General features: G+C 47.0%; 1 protein-coding gene across 3 annotated transcripts in view; it reads left to right on the forward strand.

Moving 5' to 3' along the window:
• CDON (cell adhesion associated, oncogene regulated) overlaps positions 1 to 22,602 on the forward strand; it is a 58,826-nt gene that overhangs the window by 27,795 nt on the left and 8,429 nt on the right. For all 3 annotated transcript variants that reach the window (XM_030964810.1, XM_030964809.1, XM_030964811.1), the window contains exons 8-17: positions 182 to 520; positions 4,973 to 5,265; positions 8,679 to 8,856; positions 11,050 to 11,181; positions 12,478 to 12,684; positions 13,317 to 13,498; positions 15,305 to 15,410; positions 18,551 to 18,673; positions 20,104 to 20,331; positions 21,381 to 21,655. In XM_030964810.1, the coding sequence (XP_030820670.1) occupies positions 182 to 520; positions 4,973 to 5,265; positions 8,679 to 8,856; positions 11,050 to 11,181; positions 12,478 to 12,684; positions 13,317 to 13,498; positions 15,305 to 15,410; positions 18,551 to 18,673; positions 20,104 to 20,331; positions 21,381 to 21,655 (2,063 nt within the window). The remainder of the gene's footprint in view (positions 1 to 181; positions 521 to 4,972; positions 5,266 to 8,678; positions 8,857 to 11,049; positions 11,182 to 12,477; positions 12,685 to 13,316; positions 13,499 to 15,304; positions 15,411 to 18,550; positions 18,674 to 20,103; positions 20,332 to 21,380; positions 21,656 to 22,602) is intronic.

A 22,602-nucleotide genomic window follows, 5' to 3' on the forward strand; every position in this document is an offset into this window, starting at 1 on the left:
TGGAATGTGTGCTGATCTCTTCAGTCTGGAAGGGAAGTCTAGAGATGCTGTGTAGAGAAGAAATAATTATTTAAATGGTTAGAAAGAACCACATATGATGTTGTAAATTGTATTGACTTGTTCTGGCATTAAATATCATATCCCTTAGTTGAATTCATTCTTTTGTTGTGTTTCCCCCCAGGCAAAGACTCTGTCCCCATCATCATCTCTTCCCCAGCCAACACCACCGTGGTGGCCGGTGGGGATGTGACGCTGTCCTGCAATGCCACGGGCCTGCCCGCTCCTCTGATCCGCTGGTACGACAGCAGAGGCCTCGTGGTCAGCCCCCCCAGGCAGGGGCATCCCCCCAGAGCTCAGAGCCCTCCCCCAGCAGGGCCAGAGCCCCGGTGCCCCTCGGTGGCCCGGGCGGGCTGGGGCTCCCTGCGCCTGCGGAACGTCAGCCCCGAGCGCGCCGGGCAGTTCCGCTGCGAGGCCAGCAACGAGCACGGCTCTGCCCTGGCCACTGCCTTCCTCACTGTCGGTGAGTTACAGCCCCTGCCTTCCCTCTTGGCTCCCTGAGTTAGGTGAGAAATGCCTCAGGATAAGAAATGCCTGGCAGGCGGGTGGAGTCTCAGGGGAAGGAAGCAGAGGAGTCTTACTTGTCTTCATGGAGCAGATCCTCCATTGCACCTTAGGCAAAGGAGGAATGCTGTGTGCATTGCATGGGGTTAGCATCTTCTGTGTGAAAAAATCTGTCTGAGGGTGTGTTAGTCTAAGCCCTTTTCTGACTCAGAGATGGGGCAGCTGAGGGGACGAAATGCCTTTCATGCCTTAAAGCCAATCATCTACACTTACCCCTCATAGGTCCTAATACAATACATCTTTTATAGCTCTATTTCTCCAAAGTATCTAGTCTTTTTTACAAAACCATCCTTTAAAATTTGTTTCTATTTCCATTTCTCTCTCAGCAATATCTGTCCCATTCCATAGCATTTCTAAGTCAACATTTCTTGTCTCAATGTTTACATACAAATACATACTATGTGACCTTCTGTCAGGTTTTGAGAATTTTCTACAAATCTATTTCCCACAAGGGTGGTATTTTTTATTTATTTCTTGAAATTGCTACTAGGAAAAGACAGTACTTACACTAAAGCAAAATGGGAAAGAGCCTTTCCTCACATTGGAATATTTTGTGACATTAATAACAGGTTTGAACTCCCCCAAGTTCCCTTCACAAGAACCCAGATACAGATTTTTAGTTACATGAAGTTACTTAAGTTTCTCAGCTCTTTCAGCGCCTTGCCTCAGTTAATTTAGCTGAATGCCAGGGAGATTTCAGGTTAGTGGGATTTAATATGTGGCCCCGTATTTAAAGTTCTTTGGTTAGAGTTTAAAACTCCTGTAAATAACATAAAAAGATGCTTAAAGGTTCACTTAGGGGAAAAAAAGAAAGAAGAAACCTCAAGAAAGTGATCCCATCATGTAGTTTTATAAATCAGTTATTTTTGGACCTTGCTGAGTGGAAAAATGAAACTAAATATCATCCCAGAATTCAGCCTGTGTTAAAGAGAAAAATCCCAGTGCTTTGCCTCAGAATTTTATGGCAGTGAGTTCAATTTTAATGCTTTGTTTATTAACTTTTATCGGTTTCTAATACGTTGTACTGGCTGCTGATTATGGTGCAGAGGGTGGTTAAGGCATTTGGTTTTGATATAAAAGTCTCTGAGGACTTTCTGGGAGCTGTTAGGGGTTTAGAACAGCTCCCAGCCATGCCAAAGACATGCTCAGACACTCAGCTGTTTAATGAAGAATTCCTGCCAGGTAACACTTCCGAAGCACCTGAATGACTTCAGCTGGGATTCCATTTCTTCAGCAGAAGGTTCAGTTTAAACACTTCTCAGCTTCAGTACCTGGTCCTGTAATTTGCCTTGTCCCAGCACACAGTAAGAGAGCCCATTTGGCTGAAAAATATATATATTTTTTTTCCTTCTGCTGGATCTGTTCCAGCCTGTGATTCATTGCATGGTCTTAACAGTGGGCAGGACAGCTTCAGCTGCCATCATAGTGAGAAACCACCAAAATGTAAAATGATGCCTCAGGATCCTGCAGCCATGGCCCTCCCTTTTTTGGGTCTTTTTTAGACAGTTGCAGGAGCTTCCCAGAGCTACTGAACACAAGGTTAAATCTCAAAAATAACTTCATCTAATGGAATTGAAGGAGAAAAATACACTGCCGGCAGTCTGAGTAGCAGGAGAGGGAGTGAAAAACAGAAGGAGCATTTAGTCTATGCAGATGGGTGTTTCAGGGTCAAACAGGCTGAATTGCTCCTACAGAAACCTTAGAGAAGCTCTGAGAAGTCCTAATGTGATTTGAAACACGTGCCAGGTGTGGGTGACCTCACTGATGTGCTGTGTTCAGGTTTTCAGAGGGCTTCCCCAGCCTGTGCTGAGGTATTTGGAGAGCTTGGAAAGAGGGAGGATCCTCTGGCTGTGAAAGGAGCAGGGAGGAAGTGCCTGGGAATGTGACCTGTTTGCACAGCAGAGATAAAACCCAGAGCTGCTGGCTCTGCCTGTGGCTGTACCCTGGTCAGCAGGGGAGCAGGACAACAAGCAAAGGTGCTGTGAAACATCTTTGTGGGGAAAGATTTCTGCGGGAGGAGGGGCTGAAAACTTGAGGGCTCTTCCCCTTCAAAATGAGGCTGAAGGGGAGAAACAAGAGCAGGCAGTCGAGTACTGGGTATTATGGAATGTGTGAGTTGGAGCCAGGCTGGGAGAGTTGGAATGGTTCATCCTGGAGAAGAGAAGGATCTGGGGAGATCTCAGACCCCCTTCCCATGCCTAAGAGAGCTGGAGAGGGTTTTTGTACAAGGGCCTGGAGTGACAGGACAAGGGGGAATGGCTTCACACTGCCAGAGGGCAGGGTTGGATGGGATATTGGGAAGAAATTCCTCCCTGTGAGGGTGGTGAGGCCACAGAGCAGCTGTGGCTGCCCCATCCCTGGGAATGCCCAAGGCCAGGCCGGACAGGGCTTGGAGCAACTTGGGATAGTGGAAGGTGTCACTGCCCATGGCAGTGGGGTGGAACTGAATGGCCTTTAAGGTCCGTTCCAACCCGAATCATTCTAAGATTCTATGAATACGTTCTTTTAGTGCCCAAATTTGGGTCATTCAGTCCTTCTCTGGTTGCTGGTGGGGTCAAGATTTTGGGTGCATGCAGCCTTTGGCCTGACTCAGCTCAGTGCTGCTGGTGTTTCCAGTGGGTTGGGAAGCTGAGGAAGAAAAAATCTCCATGGCTAAGGGGAAAGAGATGGCACTGAGAGCAACAGCCAGAAAAAGTTGCATAATGACACAGCAGCAGAGAGAAGGCTGATGTGCTGGGTTATATGGGTAGTAATTATACCAGAAAGTTTGCAGAATGAGCTTTGATCTGAATTACTCAATGGGAATTGTTACCCGGGGCTTGTTTTCCAAAGCAAAAATACAACAGCCGAGCAGTTGTTGACGACTCCCCTCCTGCAGCAATAAACACAGCGCTGGCTGTGGGTCTGCTGTCACCAGCTGAAACCACAACTCATCCTCCACTCCAAGAGTCCATTCCCCAGTGCCAGCAGGCACCAAACCATGCCCACCCACATCCTCGGGGTCCACCACAGAGCTGAGGGCCTTCCACCTCCTCCCATTTGTTTCCAATGTCACGCCCTTCCCGCTGCTCCACTGACAGCAGAGATACCCTTCCACTCAGGGATTGTTCTGGGAGTGTCTGGCATTTTAGGACCATCTGGGCTTTGGGGACATCCTCCCCACGTTGTTGCCTTCTTCCTGTCTCAGAATTTTGTGGCATTGCTAAATAAATGAGAAGAAACAAACAAGGAATGCTTGCCGAGAGCATGTCTTCAATTTGAAAAGAGAACTTTCCTTCCCAGCTTTTTAAAAAGTGGCCAAAAATAGCAGCCACACTTGCTGCTGGTATTTTAATGGAGGTTTGAAGGAATCTGAGTCAGCCAGGCTAACACTGCCTAGGCTTTACATTACCAAGGAATTTGTTTGTTTTGTAAACCAAGTTCCCTTCATTCCCTTCCCCTTCCAGACCCCGGCACGTAACATAAACCTACACAAATCTGAAAGGACGGACGGGGCTCCGAACATCTGGCTGTCCCACTGCTGCCGTGTGCAGCCTCAAGGAGCTGTGCTGCTTCCCAAACCTTCTTGCTTTAAGTACTGATGTTTTCTTGTCCTGGATAATCTCACATGTCCAACCTGCCACCCTTTTCCTGCCTGGAATTCTGACGAGCCCTGTATCAGCCAAACAGGGCTTTTTTTTTGTCTTGTGGCCTCTTTTAGAGTACTGATACTGTATAGATTTCTTTTTCATACCAGCAAAAGTAAATAGGATGGAGGAGGCTGGAGAAGGATTTCTTGAAATGCGTTGGTATTAAATTGCATGTAGATCTTCCTGTAAACTGAGTTTATTCTCAGCATAAATTTTCAAATGAAGTAGTTGAGTTGTACAGCTTTCAAAGCTTCTCTAAATTACAGCTAAAACCTCAGAAACTGGGGTAGGAGAATGTCCTCTTGTGTGCATGCCAGTGGAGGCCATGAAAAGTTCCTTGTACAACGACGTACAAATTACTCGGTTTGTCTCACAAATTTAGCTATATACTTACTTATTTCTTTTAACATGCATTGCCATGACTTAATTTAGTGGAGATACGGTCAAACTGTGCCTGTAGACCTCGAGTTTCAGGTTTTCTCTCTTTGCTACTGTGAAAAAAACACCAAACCAAACCAAACAAACCGAACCCCACTGCTGTGCCCTGAAAAAACACCCAGGCCGCAGCTTGGCACCAGGCTGAGATCTGTGTGGGCACCTCTGGACCTGGCGTTTTGCAGCAGGGCTTGTTTGGAAATGTCACTCTGAAATGATTTAGTGTCCCCTCGGCGCGGGGCGAACGTACGTCATGGTGGGGATGTAACCAGACCCTCCCTTTGCAGTTCCTTCAGCAGCTGGCACGAGAGCAGGAGAAACAGCTCCTCTGGAGCTTGCCCAGAGCGACGAGAGCGGCGGCGATTTTGGTGCAGCAATGGCATTTTCAAGCTCTCCTCCGACAAAATCTCCTCTGGACGCGGCCGGGATGGAGAAGGCGTCAAGCGCCGCCGCGCGGCCCGAGGCTCCCATCATCCTGAGCCCCCCGCAGACGCCCAAGCCGGACTCGTACAGCCTGGTGTGGCGGCCAGGCCGTGCTGGGGGCCTGCCCATCAACGCCTACTTTGTCAAATACCGCAAGGTACCGTCCCCAGCCCTGCCCAGCCCCGCGGGGATGCACCGCGATTCTGTGGGTTTCACAAGGAACAGCAGGGCTGGTGGGTTGTGATGGCCAGTCAGGGGTGTGATGGCTCAACCCGGACACTGCAACCTTCCCAGAGAGAGCTCCCACAGGAGACAGCTTCTGGGGGTCTCAGGTAGTCCTTCAGCCACTGGGTAACCTCAGCAAGGGGCAGGCACCTCAGCTCTCAGCAGTGATTTCACCTCTTAGCAGTGATTTCAGCTCTTAGCAGGGATTTCACGTTTTAGCTGTGATTTCAGCTCTGAGTGATTTCACCTCTTAGCAGTGATTTTAGCTCTTAGCAGGGATTTCAGCTCTGCAGTGATTTCAGCTCTCAGTGATTTCAGCTCTGCCTTGCGAGGTGTCCCCAGGCCAACACAGGGATAAAGAGACAGGAGCACCATGTAAGCAGTTCCACAGAGTTCCTTTATTGCAGGAACACTACGAAGGAAGCCAGGAGGACAGCTCCCTCCCAAAGAGGGCAGAAGCTGGGGGTTTTATGGGGAAAAGTGGGGTGGTACAAAGGGGGAAAAACCAATGGGTTACACAAAATCTACATGGGAGCCCAAAGCATGCTGGGAACTCGCCATGACCACGGAGGGTTCCTCAATCCAGGAGGGTTGAGATGATCTTATCACAGCCCACTCAAGGGACATCTCTCCAAGGGAGAGGTTTGGCATGCTTAGCTATCTCCACCCTGGTGTGAACCAGGACATGGGCTCAGGCCAGGCAGAACACAGTGTCTGAAGCACAATGTCACACACACAGCTGAAGCACAATGTTCCTGTGCCCACACAGCTTGAGGGATGGCTGACATTGTCGCCAATACACTGCTCTGTCTAGTTTTAAGTGAGATTTATCCAGGCTTTTCTGTCCTTTAAAGTGTCATTATAGAGAATGGGACTCCAGGGCATGTTGTGTGCAGAATCAGTGAGGTTAAAAGTGCATTTAAATGTGAGCCAGCTTGAATCTGTGTGTGAGAGCAGAAGGGAAGCTGGATTTCACCGCAGTGCATCACTGAGTTTGCTGCTCTGGGTCCTAGAGGGACTCAATTAAACCAAAGTTATCAAATATGAAAGTGAACTGAAATTTGCGGGGCAGTGCCTACTGTGGCATTAAAAATGGTGTGACAGCACCAAGCTCTTTTGCTTAACATCACATGGTGGGATTCCTGGGGTCTCTTGTGCAGAGCCAGGAGTTGCACTCCATGATCCCTGTGGGCCACTTTGAACTCAGGAGGTTCTGTGATTCTAAAATCACAACCAAGCAATGCCTGCATCTGTTCTTCCAAGCAAACCAGTTTTCTGCATGGCAAAGCTGTTTGATTTATTTTTCATAAGCTTTTTAATCCTCTACATCCTGATCTTGTCTTAGCCTGGAGGGAATGCTTAGATTTTTGACCTGTTGGTTCCTGAAAACCAAGTGCCAGAGTTTGTTGGTGATAATTTCTCATCCAAAGGCGGTTGGTTCACATAAGCCCTGGAAGCTCTGAATGCTTTTTTGACCTTTTTGACGCTCTCCCTTCTCTCACACCAAGCCTTTCCACATTAAATGTGCTCACTCATGCATTTCTCGGCACTGAATTTATCCTGGTTTTTAGGGTGGTGCTGTCTTTGTGTCATTAAATTATTTTATTGATTTCCCTCTTTTAATAGAGGAAAAAAACAGTTGGGGGAATAAAAGCCCTGGAGAGGCTGCTATAGAAGAAAATAGTTGAACAAAGACCTCTGGCATAACCTTTGATAATCCACAGCGTTTAGATCTGCCTCCAATGTTTTATTAAAGTCTTATATTGTTTAGTAGTTTATTTTTGATGGAATCTTTGTCTTTTCCTTTGGGATTTGGGGTAATGTTTTCCTGCAAAGGTCAAGCATTAAGAGACTACCCAGAATGTCTTTCTTTTCTTTAACGGAGCTGATTTCACTGCTAAGTTAAAAAGTGTTTCTGTTTTTTAAAAAAAAGAAACATGCATTGGTAAATCCAAATCTTTGATCTCCCTGCTAACTTTTTTGCCATCCTTAACTAAGACATACTTTTTGTTGCCCATTTTAGCCAGTAAATATTTTTAAATGCTGAAGTACAGGGGAAGCTGGGCAAGTGCAGGGGGTATTAGGTCCAGCCCTTCAGTAGCACACAGCTGAAGGCTGACTGAAGGCTTGAAAATCATTTGGGCTCTTGTAGTTTTAGCCACAAGTGAAAATGAAAAAAAAAACGCAGTCAAAACCAACTCTGTGTGTGTGTGTGTGTGGAGAGGGGAAATAGTTTATCCAAGGAGTGCTGTGTTGCTTATTCCAAGGAGTGAAAGGGGTGCAAAGCTGTTGATTTGTAGTGGAAGCACTTGGAGACAAACCATAGGTGAATGTAGGAAAGCAGTTTTGGAGAGGAGCAGAGGTGTTTGGGGTGCAATGCAGGGTGTGAGCAGTGCCCAGTTCCAAGCATGCTGTACTGATGGTTTCTCCCTTGTGAGCAGCTGGAGACAAACCATAGGTGAATGTAGAACAGCAGGAGTTTTGGCAAGGGGCAAAGGCACTTTGGGATGCGATGCAGAGTGTGAGCAGTCCCCAGTTCTGAGCACACCGTGCTGACAGTGTCCCTTGTGTGCAGCTGGAGACAAACCATAGGTAAATGTAAAATAGCAGGAGTTTTGGTGAGGGGTAGAGGTGTTTTGGGGTGCCATTCGGGGTGTGAGCAGTCCCCAATTCCAAGCATGCCATGACAGTTTCTCCCCTGTGTGCAGCTGGAGACAAACCATAGGCAAATGTAGAATAGCAGGAGTTTTGGCAAGGGGCAGAGGTGTTTTGGGGTGTGATGCAGGGTGTGAGCAGCCCCTAGTTCCAAGCACACCATGCTGACAGTGTCCCTCGTGTGCAGCTGGAGACAAAGCGTAGGTGAATGTAGGAAAGCAGTTTTGGTAAGGAGCAGAGGTGTTCGGGGTGTGATTCGGGGTGTGAGCAGCCCCCAGTTCTGCGCATGCCATGACAGTTTTCTCCCTAGTGAGCAGCTGGAGATAAACCACAGGTAAATGTAGGAGAACAGCAGGAGGAGCAGAGGTGCTTTGGGGTGCGATGCAGAGTGTGAGCAGTCCCCAGTTCCGAGCACACCGTGCTGACAGCTTCTCTTGTGTGCAGCTGGAGACAAGCCATAGGTAAATGTAGAACAGCAGGAGGAGCAGAGGTGCTTTGGGGTGCGACTGGGGGTGTGAGCAAGCCCCAGTTCCGAGCATGCCGTGACAGTTTCTCCCTTGTGTGCAGCTGGAGACAAACCATAGGTAAATGTAGAACAGCAGGAGAAGCAGAGGCGCTTTGGGGTGTGATTGGGGGTGTGAGCAATCCCCATTTCCAAGCATGCCGTGACAGTTTCTCCCCTGTGTGCAGCTGGAGGACGGCGTGAGCGCGGCGGGCGGCTGGCACACATCGGTGCGTGTGCCCGGCAGTGAGAACGAGCTGCGCCTCACTGAGCTGGAGCCCTCCAGCCTGTACGAGGTGCTGATGGTGGCCAGGAGCGCCGCGGGCGAGGGCCAGCCGGCCATGCTGACGTTCCGCACCAGCAAGGGTAGGTGCAGCACAATGTGCCCTGTGTCCTGGCCTTCCAGAGACATTTATTTAATGACATCAGTCATTTAATGGCATCTGCTAAGCCATATGTGAAATATTCTGCAATTTATTTGCTAAAGAACAGCCTCTAATAGCTAAAATTGCTGGAGGGCAAACTTCCTTGAGTGTGAGGCTGTTGGTAAGTAGAAGCTATTAAAAGCTTGATAATATTATTTTTGGGGTGATTGTTAAGATTTGTGCTGTGAGGTTTCTCTTGCTTTAAGGAGCAAAGTCAGGAGTAGTCTGTCCTTGTTGAGGTTTTTAATCGCAGAAGAAACTCTGCACCATTGAGTTTTCATGTGTCAACAAAGCTGTTCCTGGTTTGCTTTGCAGACACCTCAGTGACAATCTCTGCTGACCACGAGCCAGCTGTTCTGATAGTTGTGTGCAGACAGCAACAAGCACAACATTCCTAATCAGAGGATTTTTTCTTTCAAGCTTGGACGCTGCTGCCTGTGCTCTTTAGCACACAAACAAGTAGATATTTTTTATACTACTGTCCAAGAATGGCTTTTAAGTAACAGAGGGCAGGATTACATGGGATATTTGGAATAAACTCCTCCCTGGGAGGGTGGTGAGGCCCTGGCACAGGGTGCCCAGAGAAGCTGTGGCTGCCCCATCCCTGGAAGTGTCCAAGGCCAGGCTGGACAGGGATTGAAGCCACCTGGGGCAGTGGAAGGTGTCCCTGCCCAGGGGAGGGTGTGGACCAAGATAAGCTTAAAGGTTCCTTCTGACTCAAACCCTTCTGGAATTCTATGATGGACAGGATAGCTTAAAATTGTTTAAAGGATTTAAGGTCTTAATGAAATTTGTGAAACATACATAGATCCTTTGCCCTATCCATCCTTCTCATCATTCTATCAATGAACAGATACAAAACTGATGGCCCTTAACCTCTGAAAATCTCTCCCCTGCTAAAAAAAGTCAACAGCTCCCTAATTGTGACCTACCCACCCCCCAGAACATCTCTGCCTCAGGAAACTTTGGGTCCCTCCCAGGCACCTGCCCAACAACTCCAATCCTGGCTGACCTACCACTCACCCTCCATGGCCCAGCAGACACAGCCCCAGCCTGCACCAGCCTTGGCCAGACACACAGAAATGTTCAGTATGGCTGATTGGTCCCTCACGTGCTCCAAAGGGAGCCTCATTCTTCATCTGCATCTGTCAGCATGCTAGATGAGGATTCTGTGGCTCCTACTTACACAAAGAAACCTGTAACACAGGAGTCCTTCTCCTGCTCCCTCTTCATGGGCTGTGTGCTACCATGAGGCCAAACACCATTTTGAGAGGCCACAGTCATCCATCCCCAGCCTCTTCTCAGCCATCCCCTCCCCTGCACAGACCCTCAGAGGATAAGTCTGAGGAGGATTCTCTGTAGAACACCCCACACTCACCTGATTTTTTGTGCTACACCTCCTCCCTTTATCATCACAGGTGCACATTCCTCCGCCCCACCTTCCTCCACGTGTCAAACAACCCCCAGGGTATTGTACCAAAGTGTGGCAAAATCCCATTCCACCCATACTTTTCTGTAAGAGACATCCTGGTGTTCATGCTCACATTCCTCCTCCTCCTCCAAACCCTCCCAGCTTACTGGGGGGCTCAGAAAGCTTCACACCACCAAAGCCACTTGTCACAGCCCATCATATTAAACCCAGATGATGCTTCCTCTTCACTGTCCTGTGCTAAATCCCTGGCAAACTCGGGGGAGTCAGTGCTGCCACCCCACCCTGCTCCACACTATCCTGCCACCCCTTCTGCCACAGGCCAAAAGCCCTCTCAGCCTGGTGTACTGGCTCCAGCTGCTTCCACAGCATTTTTACACCTTCTCTAGGCACGGATTGCAGTGTGTAATTTTCCCCATCTGATGTTGTGATGAGTGGGCTTGGCAGCACAGGCAGGAGCTGGCAGCATCACCACTAAGCACTGTGGATGTCAGTACTGCACATGGACAGTCACCCACCCACAGCCTGGGTGGGAAATCTCTCTTGCTCTCCCAGAGAAACTCCCTGATTGGTCTCCTGACTCTCCAGCTTGGGATGTGAAGCCAGGGCAGCACGGTAGCAAGTGACCTTGTAGAGTGAGCATTGACAAAGAGCATTTCCTTATGCAGGCCCTACACTGATGTACTGTCTGTCAAATCCTCTTAGAAAGAACATCATCCTCGAAAAACACGCAGGCTCCATCTCCACCCGTAGGAATCCCCAAACATCCCATTGTTCATGAAGGCACAAATAATAACTTTGGTGTCATCCTTCCGGACCTGTCTCGCCACAGTGGAGGTAGGAGTGTGGATGGTTTGTGATTTGGGCACTAAAAGTTGTGTTGCAAAGAGCTGTGTCTGAGTTAACCTGTGTTTATTACTGCTCCAGGTGCTTGTATTGCCTCCTCTATTTCCTGTTTATTCTGTTATATAGGATATTTCCTAGGATGCTGCTGCCTGCATGTGTAGCTCTCAAAAAACAAGAGAATTTTCACTTACAACCCACATTCTTACTGCTCATTTTTAAACCTGTGGTATCTTTTTGCTAAATACTCTGGTTTTCTCTTTCCTTCCACTGAGAAAGAGCCAGAGGAAGAGGAAATGGGAAATGGCTGTGTCAGAGCTTTAAGTTCTCAAAGTGTGTGATATCTGTTCTGAATGTTTTCCTGTGGCTTCCCAGGGACAGGCTTATTTCTGATGGTGAGGAGATATAAGCACTTCCCACTAGATGTGATGTTTGGCCTGGTTTCCAGTGAAAAGAGCACGTTTATAGTCCTTTTTCTCATCCCCCATTCCCCCAGCCTTTGAACTCCTTGGCCTGGTTCAGGCAGATTTAGTCAGGGGCTGAGATCTCAAAGGTATCTAAAATTTGGGGTAAAGCCAAAGGTGAGTGGAGAGGTTTAATAACACAGGCAAGGAGCTGAGCTTGTGGCAGCACTGAATGTCAGAGGAGCCTCACAAGGGCCTTCCTTGTGCCTGGCTGCAAATGCTCAGCTGCTTCATGCCCCAGAGCTGCCAGCCTGCTGCTCCTTGCTCCACTCCTCAGCACCAGCTCCATGTTCAAGAATCCAGGCTGATTTAGTAAAGCCTCACAGCTCTTAAAACCTGATTTACTAACACCCCTCTTTCCCTTTTCTCTGTCCCACTGCTGCCTGTAACTTCAGTGAGTTCCGTAAGTACATCCTGGTGCATGCTTTGTTCTCTCTTCCTTCTCATTTCTCCAGCACTCGTTAGTGCAGATGGGTTGAAGTCTCATTGGGTCTGGGGGTATTTTGGGGACTTGAAAATAATAACCATGTTTTTCTTGTTCACTTAGTGTATGTGTCTGTTTTCATGTAGAAATGGTTGGAATAGTGCAAAACCATATCATTTTTTAATATAATATTGGTAAGATAATCAATTCCTCTTGAATTGTTTGCTCATCATCCATCCTTTTCAGCAGAGTAAGGGCAGTGGTGATTTCAGGAGGATTTGAGATTCTCCTTGTTAACATGTGAAATACAACACAATCATCAGCAACAAGCCTAATCAGTTATTAGTGAAAATGACGTTTCAGCTGACTCTAACCCTCTTGTACCCGAATTTCCCCGTTCAGTTCCAGAAGCTCCGGACCGACCCACGATATCCACGGCCTCGGAATCGTCCGTCTACGTCACGTGGATCCCCCGTGCCAACGGGGGCTCCCCCATCACTGCCTTCAAGGTGGAGTACAAACGTCTGGGGCGCAACAGCGACTGGCTCGTCGCAGCTGGCAACATCTCTCCCTCCAAGCTGTCTGTGGAAGTTAGGAACTTGGAGCCAGGTAGCAGAAATGATCTTTCATTACCGCAGCTCTTCGGGTTTTCTCGTTTTAACTTCTGCTTGGATTACCCCGTTTCTGCTCCATTAGGTTTGGGTTTTGTGTATGGCCTAGGAGCTCGTTACATGAATTCAAGTTGATTTCTGGCTTTCCAAGTGGAAAAAAACCCACCATAATTTAATACTTGTTCATGTGGAGAGGAGGGTTGTGTATCACTGCTATTTTTAACTTAATTGTCCTTCTAGTGAACACTCAGAATGTAGAGAAAAATGCAATAATGGAAAAATGTCTGTCCTGACTTCTTCCAGTGTCTAGCCCTGAAAAATCAGGCAAAAAACACAAGAGAAGATGAAGTGGATGGTGATAGGGATTCTTTGAAGCATCTTCTCAGTGCCCACCAGTTTAGGGATTTCTTGGGCTGATAGAGGTATCTCCAATAGCCTTTGGACTTTCCTTGAGTGACTTCTAGAAGCTGTTTATATCTCCACATCAGCCTGTGGCGAGGATTCCTCTCCTTTTCTAACTGCATGCTGTGCAAAAAGTACTTCCTAATCTGTTTAGTCTCTCCTTGAATCCTCTTCCCAGCACTTGTTTTGCTACAAGGGCTTCTTTCTTTTCCCTCTTTCCCTTAAAAGGAGAAATGTACCGGTTCCGCGTGATCGCGGTGAACACGTACGGGGAGAGCCCGCGCAGCGCGGCGTCGCGCCCATACCAGGTGGCCGGCTTCAGCGGCCGCTTCTCCAGCCGGCCCATCGCCGGCCCGCACATCGCCTACACCGAGGCCATCAGCGACACCCAGATCATGCTGAAGTGGACGGTGCGTGCAGCTCTGCCTCTTCTTACTGTAGGAGCGTTGGGGGGTAGGACGGTGGGAACGGATGGAGACGAGAGATCTCTGAAGCCAGGGCTTGGAACTTGGGGTTTATTGCAAAGGGCCTGGGTGCAGGGCCCTGCTGGGAGCTGCCAGCCACAGCTCAGAGCAGGCCTGAGAGAAGAGAGGGGTAGAGAGGATGAGAGGGTAAGAGAGTAAAAGCATAAGAGAGTAAAAGGGTAAGAGAGCAAAAGCGTAAGAGCGTAAAGGGTGAGAGAACAAGGTTCCCGTTACAATACAATAAATCTTCTTCTGTGTTGAATATTCTAATTCTCACTAACCAATCTAGTACAATATACAAATCCTACAGCATTTACATACAGCCTGTAAGAATCATTACATTACCACACTGTGTTACATTTTAAACCTCCTCTTTGGACCCTTTCTGCCAAGCTAGCAGGGTCTGCTCTGACCCTTGGACATGTCTGCAAGCAGAGGGTGTTGTTTCATCAAAAGGGGATTATCTTCAGAAGGCCATACCATTGTTTTCCAGTTGTTCAGTAACTAAGGGATCTCAAAGCTTGTTTTCATTTCAATCTCGCTTATAGTTTCTATATTCTCAAAATCTTTTGCCAGACAATCATATTTATAAGGTTTTCCTGTTTCATCTTTCCCAACACATACCACAGTTTGTACCTCAAAGTCAAGGATTAATGAATGCTGTTTGTGGAGTGGTTTTCCTCCCCACAAGACCTGGAGATGATCGTGTTCCTGGGGCTGAAGCACTTCATGGCTGTATGGTGGAACTGGGGCACTTAATGGGATTTGTGCCTCTCAAGCCCTTTGCCCCCATTTCCAGACACTTTTTCCCGCTCAGAGGCAGCCCTGTCAGTTGTCTGTTGCCTTTTGCACCATCTCCCAGCTTCCCTCCGCCCCACTCCCCTTCCAGCTCCCCAGGGAGCCCGCACACCCTCCTCGGGTTACGCCAGATGTGCCCAACTGGCAGCTCCAGTGAGAGGCTGCAGCCGCCCCAGTCCACCTGCTCTGGCACAGACATCTCAGAGGCACCAGTGGGCTTAACTCTGTCCCAAGCCCTCTTCATGCCATGAGTTGTGAGTGAGTTGGCTCCGTTTCCTGCAGTTCCTGCTGCTTTTGTCAATCCAGGCTGGGGTGGCTGGGAGAGTGTTTCAAACCCGCCGTCTTCCCTCACATCCAGTGGAGGTTTCATGTTAGAGAAACATTTTCCTTTCCCCTGTTACCTCGCCTATTGTAAACAAGTACTTTAAAGTCCTTATTGAAACCCACAGAAATTCTTTGCTCTTGTTTTGAAATCTAACCCCCTGGTATACTTTGGAGGATTTAATGTGTAGAGTTCCCAGTGTTAGTTTGCTCTGCTAGCTCAGCCTTAAGAGATGTTAAGGATAATAAACTTAAAATAACCTCTGGTTCCTCAGGAGGCTGCATAACTTAAAGATTCTTGGGCTGATTTTTAGAGTGACCTTAACTCTTTCTGAAGAGTTTTATGGTTTTAACTTTTCCATTTCCATTAATCATGCCGATTTTCAGGCTGTGCATGGTCAAACCCTAACTGAGGGTTTGGGAAGTGATATGGGAGGAAAGAGTCGACCCAGACTCAGTCTCTTGTACCCATCCTACTCTCTGGCTACTCATGGGAGTTCAGTCACTTTTACTTACACAACCTTGTTAAAAATACTCATATTTGCAGAGCATGAGCTACTCTGTGACAACAACGCAGCAGGACTCAGTTAAAACTTTTCTTCTCTCATGCAGTCTCTTAAAATTCTTTTGCAGTACATCACATCGAGCAACAACAACACACCCATCCAGGGATTTTACATCTATTACCGGCCCACGGACAGCGACAACGACAGCGACTACAAGCGCGATATCGTGGACGGTACGGTGCCTGCTTGGAGAAGGGGAAGGACACCCTGTAGCCATGTTGGCTGTGTTTATATGAAATCTAAACTGCTTTTCCCAAGCAGTCTTTATAATATATCTCACAGGAGGAGCTATCTCAACTCCCTAACGTCGGGTTTTGCCCACACGTGAGCTGGTTTCTTCCTTCTGAAGCCTCTTTGACATGGAAGCTTGAGGGCTAAATGCTGGGTTTAAGTTTGGCTTGTTATACAGCTGCAAAGCCTTAATGAAGGTCTATTTGAACTGGTGTAGCTTCAAGTTGTATAAAGAGAAAGCAGTGTAAATGAGGTTTAACCCAGGATAAAAACATCTGGGTTACAGACTGTACTAACAACTAGTTGGCTTTTAAAATTATTTACCCCAGCTTGGACTTTCTGAGCTGGTAGTATCTTATGTGTAATTGCCCTTCTCTCCTCTTACCTCGCCTAATCACTTCTCCTACTATAAGGAAGTTGCTTTTAGCCTCAAGTGCTGTAGCACTCTGCAAATGCAGCTATGTTTGTGCTTCATTTTGCCTTTTAATCAAGTTATTTTTTTCCCCTGTGCATATTAGATCATCATTTTCCTGGAAGAAGTTATTAGATAATGTCTATATTAGTCCAGAAGTGGAAAACCCTTTAAAAAATATTTTATTTAATGTCCTTATTGCTCGGCCTGAGCAAACGCAGTGATCTCATTCTGTCCCAATGACGTTAATTATTTTTTTCCCCCTCATTTATTCAGTTACAAGAGGAATGGACCTTTATTTTGAAAATTTTCCCCTGCCAGACAATACTGCACATAGTACTTTGATGCATGACATAAGCTTTTGCACACTATAAAGCTATTAAAGGTCCAGAGTTTGAGCTCAGAGGCTTTAAAGAACCTTATGCAGGCTTCACCTTCATCTGCAAATGTATTTTAGCCTTTGCTAGACAGAACTTGTGTGTTTATAAATCTTATACACTGAGCAGTTAGTTGTTTAAGTGGGCTCCACTGTGCTGTGAAATTAGCTTGTTTCGGGGTTTTTTTCCGAGCGTGTGTGTATTGAACTCTTTGTGGCAGTCTGAAACCATTAGCAGCTGCTCCGCTCTGCCAGAGCCTGCAACAGAAATCACTCGGTGGAAAGATTTAAACTTCAACTTCTCTTTACTGTGCTCCCCTAAATTAGCTTTTCAGGAGGAAAAAAAAAAAAAAGAGAGAGAGAGAACTATTTTCAATTAAGTTGTGATTGGAAGCACTTGATGTGAAATATGTAGAGGAACACGTGACTTAAGGTATTTTTGCCATAAATCACTTGTTCTTTGCTTTTTTCCCCCCCTCTGTTACCTTTGAATTAATCTGCTTTATGACAGGGAATTTTATCTTGAAATGACTGCATGAGTTGTGGAAAAAGTGTTGTGATGCCTGTGCTAGCTAAGTGCTTGCCGCAGGCTTTCCTCACCGCTTCCTGTTAAGTCTTGTCTTTCGAGACATTCAAAACTCTGTAGAAACCTTTTTTTTTTTCTTATAAATGCCGCTGCAGGCAAAATCAGATTTTATTTGAAGGAAAAAACAAGCAAAAAGCTCTGATGGCTCCTTGGTATCTCTCAGCTGCTTTAGGCAAAGGCAAAAAAATCACCCCTGTCCTGCAGCGATGGTCTGCATTTCTCCGTTTCTGGTCTGAATTTCTCCGTTTCGAGAATCCTGGAGATTGAATTTTAAATGTAAATGCAGTCTGATGTCAGTTGTTTAAATGTTTTCCCTTGCTAATGGTGCACGAAGAGGACAGTTAAAGTGCCTGTACTGAATCCAGTTCCACTAATGGTTTGAAGCGGAAACCTAAAACCTGGTGTAGTAATTACCGAAAGGAATGCTTGGGGGTGGGGGCGCCGGGAAAACCGAGCCTGAATCTTGGGAAAAACGTGCGATTTAGGGAAAGGCAGCTCCAGCCTCAGCCAGGGCTTGGGATATGGACACGGACCGTGCTGGGCAGCCCCTGGTGCAGAGGGGCCCTGCTGGGGCCGGGCAGAGGGTCCGGACCTGGGCTGGGGTCCTGGAGGAGCTTGAGCAGCATCACGGTGACAGCCCCTGCCTGCCGAGCACGCCCCAGCCTTTTTATTAATGCTTAAATCAGTAGGTGGTAGACAGTTCCTTAGAAACAGTGGAAACAGTTCAAGGTGGTATTTTCCAAGAGGGATTAAGAGCACTCAAACAGTTAATTAAACTCCCTAAAAAAAAAAAAAAAAAATAAAAAAAAAAAAAAAAAAAAAAAAGGTCGCTGTTTAGTAAAATTTGTCACAAGCCCGTGAAAGTAAAAACTGGGAGTGATTTATCCTGAAGTGCTCAGTGCTTCAGGAGGGTGTCTAAATGAAAAGCTGGCTGGGGGCCAGAGATGACAAAACCATCCTATTAGAGAAGATTGCTTGGCTGGGGCTGGGGCTTGGGCTCTGCAGGGGCAGTGGCACCAGGACAGTCCCAGGATGGTTCATAAAATGCACCTTCAATTATTTGAGGTTTTGGCCAAATTGAGCAACCCAGATGTGTCCTTTCTGTGTGACACCGATGACTGCAGTGATACCTTGCACCTCTGGAAAATCTGCTCACAGCCAAGTTCTTCCTTGTCCCAAGCTCTCTGTGCCAGTTTTCCCTGTTATTTGCCCAGTGTACTGTAAAGAGTCAGCATAATCCACCCTAAACCCATCCCTCTGACAGTTCCATGTTTAGGGTGCACAGGGCTGCTGTTGAACTTAAATGCACGTGTGTGGGCACTTGGATGTCTGGGTTGTGAGTTTTGGCTTTTATAGAGAATGACTTTCTTTAAAAGAAAATACTGAAAAAACACTCACTTTAATTCATCAGAAGGTCCTTCTAATAATCAATTTCAAAAGATAACACAAGTCTTAGAGAATCATGGAATGATTTGGGTTGAAAGGGACCTTCAGGATCATCTCGTTCCAGCCCTCTGTCATGAGCAGGATGCCACTCATGGACCGTGGTTTCAGCTAAGTCCATAAACTAGTACTGAAGATTTTTGTGCTAACAAGACAAGCTGCAGTGCCCCTGCATTTGGTAGAAAAGGTCCCTGCGATGCACTCAACCATAATTCTGGCTCCTGTGGGTAAATGAACTGCAATTTACTTTTTGTCCTCCCCACAGGTACAAAGCAGTGGCACCTGATAAATCACCTGCAGCCTGAAACTTCTTATGACATTAAGATGCAGTGCTACAACGAGGGAGGGGAGAGTGAGTACAGCAACGTGATGATCTGCGAGACCAAAGGTGAGGCTGTGGGGCTGGGCTGAGGTGGCCTTTGGGACGGGAAAGATCCACTGGGGGAATTTTTGTGCAGCACAAAAGTCAGCTGCGATGATGACCATAATTTTCTGGAACGTTTCGGAGGATTGTTTTGTCTTCCGAAGCTGGGATTGTTTTGAACATATGGAAAGTGATCCTTTGCACTCCTGAGGCTCTGAGCAGAGCTCTGCAGCTTTGCCTGCCCTCAGAGATAGTGCTGCTGCCTCTGCTCTGCTGATGGCCTCTCCTTAGGAGACAACCATGCGCCTGAAGATGACAGAATTGATTTGTACATCTGTTTTATGTCTTCAGGGCTCTGTGACACGTTGTATAAGTGCAGACCACAGCAATTGATGGCTGTGTTGGCTGCCTCCATCCCTAATCCTGCATGCCTCTGGCACAAAGTTTGTACTGTTCTCGGGAAGTGTCAGATATGGCAGTCACATTTATTTTGCGAAGAATTCCTGTCTCCTTTAATCTCTAAAACCAAGTAAGGCTGTAAAGGGAAAATGCAGACAGTAAACTTCAAATGCAGTGCTACGAAAAAATGTTTGAGAAAAAAAAGAAAAAAGCCCTCTGGGAGCGGAAGCATCAAAATTCAGTGAAGTGAGTAGTGAAACCTTTGAAGGAAGGAGTAGGAGCTGCAGGGCTTCAAGGCTGTGCACACAGTTGGTCTCCCTCCTGCAAGGAATATAATTTTCTTCTCTAATTTTAAAATGGGCAAGATGTAATCTGTCATTCACACTGCCTCTTCCTTAAAATTTATCTCCCCCAGGCTTATAAGGGTGATCCAGCTTATCCAGCATACCTGCATGGAGGTGCTTGTCTCTCTCTGACCAGCTTCACTCCTAAGCCAGGCACCTCTTTTAGGGTTTTAGTGTCAAATGAAATAAATCTGAACTGTGGTGTACTGGAAACTAATGTAAATGCAGTTCCTGGGTTAAACCAGCATCTCATTTTCAGTGATTTTCTGTTCATCTCTTGGTTGATCTTCAACTGTGTGGTTTGGAAAGGGGGTTAGCAGGGTTCACATCAGATAAGGGTAGGTCATCTGGCAGAGTCTGGGCGAGAGAAATGAGTGTTGTGGTTTTACCTGACCTCAGAAGTGGAAAGATTTGTGCTCTTTCAAGTTGAGAGTTAGAGCAGTTGCAGCCACAGTACCTCGAGCGGCTCGTTAAAGTTCCAGTGACCTCAAGGAGCGGGTGAGCAGGGGATAATCACCATTTTCCAAGGCAAACAGTTATTACCCAATAGGAGCTGGCATTCTCATTGCAGGATTTCACGTTGACTTGGAAGCTTTCTTTGCGAGGCATCAGGACTCAGACTCGGCAGTAATTATTTTCATTTCATGATAAAAGAACACATTTAGAAAATGCATTTAGTGGATGTACATGTGCTTGTCTCTACTCATCCAGTGAAACGCACGCCAGGAGCATCTGAGTATCCAGTGAGAGACCTGAGCACGCCCCCCAGTCCCCCTGAGCGGGCTGGGGGCAGTGGGGCCGTGGCTGCCAGCGGCCCCGTGCGCAGTGGGGACATGCTCTACCTGATCGTGGGCTGTGTCCTGGGCGTCATGGTCCTCATCCTCATCGTCTTCATCGCCATGTGCCTCTGGAAGAACCGGCAGCAGAACGCCATGCAGAGTGAGTGGGGGTTGGTTTCATGGGGAGAATATTACCAGGGTAAAATTAGGAATGTCCATGCTGCGTTTTATGGATGGGAAGCAGTTTCCTGTTAGGAGCCAGCTTGCATTTCTGTAGGGACTTGGACTTCCAAGTGGGCCTTAGGTGCAGCTTGGGTTTTTAAGAGCAGTGTCTCCATTTCTTCACACTGATGCTCCCTGTCCTGCTGGGTCCCTGGAGGACTGATGCAGTTTTGCCCAGGGAATGGTGTGGGAAAGGCCTGGGCAAAGTCTCTCCAGTTTGTGTTTAACTTTAAAGCCCCTGCATAGGTCTCTAATGGTTGCAGAGGCAGAATATGTATAATTGTAATCTCTTATTAAAACTGTGGAGAGTTAAACCCTGGATCTCTCCTTGTCTTGAGTGCATCTGGAAAGAAAGAGAACTTGCAGCTCTAGGACAAGTCCCTTGTTACCTCTTAGTCCCTGCACAATGAGATGGCATTCAATGGCCAAGTCTTCCAGAGAGGTGTTAATAAGGAAAACCTGTTCATTAGTGAGCAGGAGCCTGGAGCAGGAGCTTTTCAAGGTGCTCTGCACCCACCAGCAACCCAGAGCCAGCAGAATCTCTGCCATGGCCTTTTCTGCTCCTTGTGCATAAATCACAAGACTCTTGCCATGGCCTGTGGTTATTTTTAAATGCTCTTACTCTCCTACAGAGAGAAATGTAGGAGATAATGAAGATAGTGTCTTCAGCTGCAGCCCAGAGAGATGTTCTGGAAGCAGCTTATAGCAGATACAGCAGAAGGGCTGTTGGTGATACAAAAAAGGCCTGGTTTTAAGATGCTCTTGTAGTTATTGACACCAGCCAGGTCCTTCCAGACCACCATTTCTGGCCTGCTCTCCAGGATGTGGCTGTTTTCCATGTCTACATGCGTATGCTAAGCAGTTGGATAGCAGAGTTAGCTCACAAAAGCTGGAGAAAGAAAAAATAAGTTTCTTTATTTTTTAGGGTTCCTCATTCAGCTTCTCATTTATCAGTAGAAGTGCTTTCAGTAAAAATGTCTTTTGCAGAATACGACCCTCCAGGCTACCTGTACCAAGGGGCAGATATCAACGGGCAGATGATTGAGTACACGACCCTGCCCGGGACCAGCCGGGTCAACGGCAGCATCCATGGGAGCTTCCTCAGCAACGGCCTCAGCAACGGCTGTCCCCACCTCCACCACAAAGTCACCAATGGTGTCAATGGGATCATGAGTGCAGGAGGAGCAGGACTGTACCCAGGGCACACCAACTCGCTGTCCAGAACACACGTGGACTATGAACATCCCCATCACCTTGTGAACGTAAGGTCCTACACTGGGTGGGAGGCTCAGCCCAGACCGTGGGGTTCATTCAGGGGCTGTGGAAGCAGGCTTAGTTTGGGTGGGGGAATACTCATCCACTGATAACAGCCAGTTCCACTAAATTCCTTATCCCAGAGGAAGCAACTGGGCTGATATTTGTGATACAAACATCATGGTTTTCATTTGAGGATATCAGATGACAGCAAGAATTCCACTTACTCTGGGAAATCTGCCTCTACCCTCCTCCTAACAGCATGTAAGCTCTGAGAATGCCTCAGCACTGGGCTGAGATACTTGTACATATGGTATTTCTCAATCTCCAAGTTAAATACATTTAATTATAGCTGCTTATTCTGCAGCTTTATGGATCACCCGTTTTTCTCCCACCTGTTTCAGATCTGTAACTCTGAGCAATGCTATTAATTATGGCAAAGCACGAATGGCGCAGGAGGTTCCATGGAATGAAGTGCCCCATACATCTTGAGCTGCAGCAGAGCAATAACGCTGCTTTTTTCCTTTTTTTTTTTCAGTCCCCTGTTTGTGACTGTTGAGTCAGGCTCATTTTTTGTTTTGAAATTGAAAATAAAATTAAAAACTAATTTCAGTCTGCGACCCAGCCTTTGTATGCTGTGGAAAAATACTTCATTTGCTGAAACGTGTCCTGTTTCCAAGAGAGAATAATGATTTCATTATTGTCTATGGAAACAGATGGCTTGCATTCAAACTTACTAAACTTACTCAAAACTGTGAACATTGCCCAGGAAAACTGAAAGAAAAAGTTCAAAAGTCTGAATAACCCATGCTGTTTCTGGAGGAAAAAAACGGGTCTATTGTTTGTGTTGGTAATTGAGCACAAGCACTTCATTTTATTGAACAACAAATTAGCACTTGCACAGTAGTTGCCACTTCACTTCCCTCCAGTCTGAGCCCAGACCAGTCAATTCTTT

The sequence above is a fragment of the Camarhynchus parvulus genome, chromosome 24 (assembly GCF_901933205.1).
Source record: "Camarhynchus parvulus chromosome 24, STF_HiC, whole genome shotgun sequence".
NCBI lineage: Eukaryota > Metazoa > Chordata > Aves > Passeriformes > Thraupidae > Camarhynchus > Camarhynchus parvulus.